General features: G+C 43.9%; 1 protein-coding gene across 1 annotated transcript; it reads left to right on the top strand.

Annotated features, from left to right (window-relative positions):
• Nucleotides 1–2335: 2335 nt before the first annotated feature.
• CCDC71L (coiled-coil domain containing 71 like) lies at nucleotides 2336–5336 on the top strand. Its single transcript, XM_075599700.1, has one exon. The coding sequence runs from the start codon at nucleotides 2564–2566 to the stop codon at nucleotides 3191–3193; it is 630 nt and encodes a 209-aa protein (XP_075455815.1). The 5' UTR covers nucleotides 2336–2563; the 3' UTR covers nucleotides 3194–5336.
• The last annotated feature ends 659 nt before the right edge of the window (nucleotides 5337–5995 follow it).

Genomic DNA, 5995 nt, shown 5'->3' with positions numbered 1-5995 from the left:
CAGCCCCAGGGCTTACAGCTTTCTTACAGAGCAAGTCCACTCAGCAGGTGGTTAACCTCTCCCTGGTTCCTCAATAATGGGCTTAATCCTATCACAGTGTCCAGGCCTACAATACCAAACTCTGAGGTGATTACAACTCCTTTTGCAAGAGAGAATTAACCCCTGCAGGTCCACCCTCTTGAACAAAGTTATATCACTGTTTTTCATACTTTAAGAATCACATATATAGAACTGATTCAATAAACTGTACTTACATAAATAAAAAAATGTGTGAATTCTTGCTGGACACAAAAATATCAGATAAAGAAATGATACATTTACCGGTGCTCCTTTAGTCTTAGGGAAGACTTGTATTTCATCCAGAGTATCCAATGGAAATAAATGGACAAGGGCACACGGATTTGAATGAAAAAAAAAAAGAATTTATTGTGCCATAAACAACCATGGCACAATACATTCTTTTTTTCATTCAAATCTTTGTGCCCTTATCCATCTATTTACCTTACATAAATAAATACATCATATGATTGACAGGTACAGGTTATGACGGTCTTAACCTTTATTTAAGAGCAGCCAAATCTACCCCTACCATCACAGAGAGAATGGGGGAGGGAGAGAGACAAGAGAAGGAGGGAGGGAGAGAATGTGGCGAAGGAGAGAGAAGGGGGTGAAAGAAAATGAATCAAACAGCATAAGGCTAAGATTATAGTAGAGGCGTGCGCGACTAAGTGACCGAAAAATGCACACAAGTTGGAGGCGATAGGGAGGCGGAGGCGTGGCCGTGACATCATGTGAGTGGTTCGTCCTCATTGGTTGAACCGCTCACGTAACGCGGCCATCGCGTTGCAAAAACAAATTCAATTGTATTTTGATAAATCGCACGCGTGACGCGCACTCTATGGCCTGCCTCATAGAGGTACGGCCTTTTGTTCGTGGTGCGTGCGGGCGCTATAATCACGACCTAAATGGGGACGGTATTAGACAAATACCATTATAATATTTATTTTTCAGTGATAACATTTTTTAATACAGCAAGGCCCCGCTTCTCGGCGCCCCGCTTTTCGGCGATCCGCAGATACGGCGATACCGAAAAAGGGGGCCGCCATGTCTGCGCATGCACAGAACGGGCCGGTCCGGAGTCGCGCATGCGCAGAATGGGGTTTTTGCCGATGTTGCACATGCGTAGAACGGCGCATTGCCGGTCTGCGCATGCGCACATAACGAAAATCGCCGGTTCCGCTTTCTGCCGATTTTTGCTTTGCGGCGGGTCCTTAGAACGGAACCCGCCGCATGACTGGGGCCCTCCTGCATATACAAAAAAAAGCACATGGAGGGACACTATTAGTAAAAATAACTGTTACTTTATGTAAAAAAATATACATTACAACACGGACATAAAAATTGGTTCCCGTCTCCCTAGTAGGACTCAGTTGTTCACTTGAACTTTGGTTCCAGTCGATGTAAGGGGCTTTCCCATCCATACAAAGGGGGAGAGGAGGGGAACCGCAGTGTTCAGAGTCCTATTCCTGGCAGGGAAATCCGGCGATCAGCTGGAAAAGACAGTTGCGGCGTCCTCGCTAGGAGGTGTTGACTCCAGACGTCTGTCGTCACAGCGTCATATGTCGTGGAACTCCGACTCGATGCCTCGCAGACTGGAACAAATTTTTATGTAAGTGTTACATTGTATATTTTTTACATAAAGTAACATTTATTTCTACTAATAGAGTCCCTCCATGCGCTTCTTTTTTTTTTTGTCTTGTTGTAATGTTGGTATTTACCCCGTTGGTCACGAGAGAAGGATCAGCTGCAGGAGTGACACTCACAAGGGATAGTAGAACACACACTAGTCCACGCGCACTAACTCTATTCTAATTTTTTAATATGTATCGTTTTTTACTTTGCAAATCTGGTCACCCTACCCATATACAGCAATGGGCTTTTTTTCCCCTCTGATACATGTATAGCAGTTATGACTCCTTTTTTGTTCCAGTTTTTCAGCTGAGACTTTAATACCTAACCCCCCAAAAGTCTATACAATGTGATACATAAGCGTTTCCACTTATTTTGTAACTCAAGCACAACTTCCTAAAACGCACAGTTACACAAAAGTATCTCAATCTACAACAACAATATGGCCGACATTGGCAAGACTTGGTTGGGGTTCTCCATCCATTGCTCCACCTCAGACACCACCCCTTCACACCCCCGGCCGCCCCTTGCCGTCCAATCGGTGCGTGATGTGAAAAGGCCCTAGCCAATCACCGGCGCTGGATTCCAAAAGAGGGGGCGGAGCCTGCGCGTGGCGTATTTCAAAGAAGCCGTTATATAGCCAACGGTAAGGGGCCGTTGAAAGAAGCCATTTTGATTTCGGCATTGCATTGGAGGCTCCCTGCTTTAAATCAGACGGCCAGAAGGGGGGCGTCGGCGGCGGCACTTCGAATCTGGGCAGCGCTTAAGTTTTTTTTCTTCTCCTCCTCCTCCTCCTCCACCTTTAACTGTTTGACATCCACCAGCCTTAAAAGAAACAAAAGACGCCGGGAGGTTCTGCCGGGCAAAAGGGAAGATGGAGGAGGAAAAAGTTGTGTATTCGCGTTCGCAGCTCCAGTTCTCGACCACCAAGCCGTTGGAAGACGCGTTCTCCGTGTTCGTGCCGGAGTCCAAGCACTTCATGAGCTCGGACACGGAGCTGTGGAACTTCTTGTGCAGCCTCAAGCGTGACTTCTCCCCGGTCATCCTGCGCAGCAAGGACGTCTACGGCTACTCGTCCTGCCGCTCCGTGGTGCCCGACCCCAGCGACCTTCCCCGCCAGAAACCCCCAGGCAAACAAGCGGCGGCCGCCCCGCCGAGGAATCCGAAGAGGAAGAGGAGAGGGGGGCTGACGTTCAGGAGCCGAAAGCGGCGACGGGGCAGAGCCGGCAGCGCCGGGGAATCCAGCGGCGGCAGCAGCACGAGCGGCGGCAGCGGCTGTAGCAGCCCGACTCCCTCTGAGGTCCCGGGCATGTTCTACATGGGCAAGCCCCTGGAGGAGATCTGGGCGGCTGCTACTCCCAAGCTGACTACCTTCCCCACCATACGGGTCAAGGATGTGTCCTGCGAGGCGATGGTGGCGGCAGCCCGTAGGAGGGCGCAGAAGATATTGCGGGTAAACCTGCAGCCCGTGGTGGTAATGAGGCGCTTCCCGGTTCTATTGTGAAAGGAGATGTGGCCAGCACCGCTCTGCTCCCATGTACACGCACCTTCAATGCTGGGTGGCTACTCGCCCTGTGTAGGCGATGGGACGGAGAGAGAGCACATCAACTGGTGGATGCCCCAGTGTCAAGTCAATTTGTTTACATTTCCCACCCTCGATTCCTTGTGTTTTCATTGCACTTTACTGTAAAGATAACTACTTTATAAAAAAAAAAAAAAAAAAATCTGCTTACAGACTTTTTTTTTCCTTCCCTTCAAAGTGTGGCTCCAGTAATTACGGTCACTTTGTGTTTTGTAAAGAGATCTCGGAGGTCTCTCTCTGTGAGAGCGTATCTGCAGTTTTCCGAGTCACATCTGCTCAATTTGGTGGTTAGATTTTTTTTTTTAACTTGTATTACACGAAGTTGCAGCAATATTGAGACAGATCTCGGAATTCATCCAACGTGTTCTTTCTGACAGTGATGTCATCAGGCGATAGAATGTTCACGGAGTGATGTCAGCAGCTGCTGGATTCCTTCTATGACCTAACTGTGCTGTAAGGATGTGAAACAAGACGTCCGAAAGCTGTCATTCCGAGCGGCTGTAACCTAGGGGCTATTTATCAGTCTTTGCGAGGCACCCGTATTAGATCGGTATCGGTTATAACATTTTGCTTTGTGGGGGATGTCAGAAATGTGGAGCTGGTCAACCCCATTGCGATGCCAAGTTATATAGAGGCCACCACCAAGTCTGTATTATGCAAAAGGATCTTGTATAGCCAAGTTCCACTGAAACATTGTGGCCCCTGTCTCGTTGGCAGCGACTACCTCACAAATCTGGAGTTACACTATCCAAAGAGACTATTTGTAGTGTACAATGTATAATTTCACTTGTTTTGTATTTTTTATTATTATTTGTGCCATTTGCCAAGTATTTCTGAAGCGTATTGATGGTCTAGACTAGAGCTCTGACAGACTACATGTGAGTTTATGCAAAATCGTGTATTATTTTTTTTTGTGTGCTTGATATGGCAAGTACAATATAAATGTTTTTACTACTTGTAAACTCCGTTTTTTTTTTCCCTTTCTTAAAAATAATTGTGTGCTATTTGTGTACCAAACCTAGAGAACAATGCAAACATTTTTTTTGACCAATAAATGTTTAATATGTAAAGTTGACTGAATTTCATAATAATATATTGAAGTACTGTTTCCATTTGGTCAATTTTATGTTTTCTTGAGGGTATGCAACTTGGCCTTTGGTGCACAATTTTGTGAAACGTTGTATATATTAACCACTTCTTCTGAGTAAGGATATTTATTGCAAATTCATTAAAGACAGAAAATGTGATACTGGTGCTGTGTTTTTTTTTTTTTTTTTTTTTAATATAAATATAATTGTAAATATTATGGTTGGGTACTACAGAAGGATGTAATATTACAGAATAGGCCACTGATCCACGTGCCTTTACAAATCAATGCATCAGCCTTCAATGTCAGTGGCACAAACTATTATTGTGATGGTGTTGGTCTTGCGTCAACTTTTCACACCATATGAAAGTCAAATCTGAAATTTGTTCTACAGCAAGATTTGATCTATATTTTAGTATTTTTAATATTCTACATTTGTACTTCGATTTCCACCCAACTGCAACTTTTTGTGTTGGTTATAACATCCTGTCTTTTTACTTGCAAAGACCCTTCTGGTTCTCTGCCAGCAGTGCCTAAGGTAGCTGCAATTACCTTTTCAGCAATAAAGAGACCTGTAGTGCACTAGAAAACAATGTATTTCAGGCCTCCTGCTTACTGCATGGTTTATCATACCACTGTAGGCTCTGGTTCTATATATTTTTTTATTTTTACACACCAGTTCCTTCACCATCCCTGCATAACTTGATATGATGCAATAACTGTAAATACATTGGAAATGTATATCAATGACTGAGACGTATTAGTTTTCTAAAGTTATAATTGCTTTCAGTAAGAATATATGTATATTTTCTAATCAGAATTCGCTGCACATTCTCCAGCGTGCATTGTATAAATGTTGGTAAAGTTAGGAAAACTGGCCAGTTGTAGGGTGTTAATGTCTTGCATCTTGGCAATATGTTTTGTTCATTCTTCAATAATTTATTGAATGTAAATAAACTTCCTTCCAACCTTTTTTTTCATTTTGTGTGGTTTTTTTTGTTGTGCTTCTACAAATATTATGAATTAGATGGAGACCAATTTTTCTGCCTAAATCCAAATTGGATGCAGTTTGGTCAGTTCCATTGAGGCCCGTATCGGGTTCAGAGGGTTCCCCCCCCTTTAAAACTATCAATTACAATCCAACTGCTGGATTAAAATAATCTGATTTCTTCGTTGTCCTTCACCTTGTTTTTACGTGTCGGAAAACCTGCGTTTTTATTTAATTTCACCTGGCTTCAGTAGTGCCTAGCCCTCAGTGCATATTACTTTGCTTTTCATCCTTTTCAAGGTTACACTCAACAAAATAGATATCCTTGGAGATATGCTAGGGGGTTACAAAGGCACTATCAAGCTGGTTTGCTCACACTGTTAGAGCTGCTGTTTAGAAAATCAGTGGTTGTAAGTTCTAGTCCAGTTTACCAGTACCCATTTCAGTCACCAGGTGTTTTAGGCTTATCAGCTCTATAGGTTTTATGGCAATCATTTTTAGGAAGTGTGGGATGTGACTCATTTAAATATACTTTGCATAACCAATGGCATGTTTCCCAGGGTACCTTTTTAGGTGTGCTCTTTTAGTGCGCGCTTGTCCTGGTTGTATTTGGAGGGAGGTCTGTGGAGACACTCACCCTATCAGGTAT

The sequence above is a fragment of the Ascaphus truei genome, chromosome 5 (genome assembly GCF_040206685.1).
Source record: "Ascaphus truei isolate aAscTru1 chromosome 5, aAscTru1.hap1, whole genome shotgun sequence".
Taxonomy (NCBI): domain Eukaryota; kingdom Metazoa; phylum Chordata; class Amphibia; order Anura; family Ascaphidae; genus Ascaphus; species Ascaphus truei.
The sequence above is the reverse complement of the archived record's forward strand: the minus strand, read 5'-3'. Positions and strand labels throughout refer to the sequence as shown.

Excerpts from the sequence above, each read along its gene's own strand:
- CCDC71L (XM_075599700.1), top strand. The coding sequence starts at position 2,564 with ATGGAGGAGGAAAAAGTTGTGTATTCGCGTTCGCAGCTCCAGTTCTCG.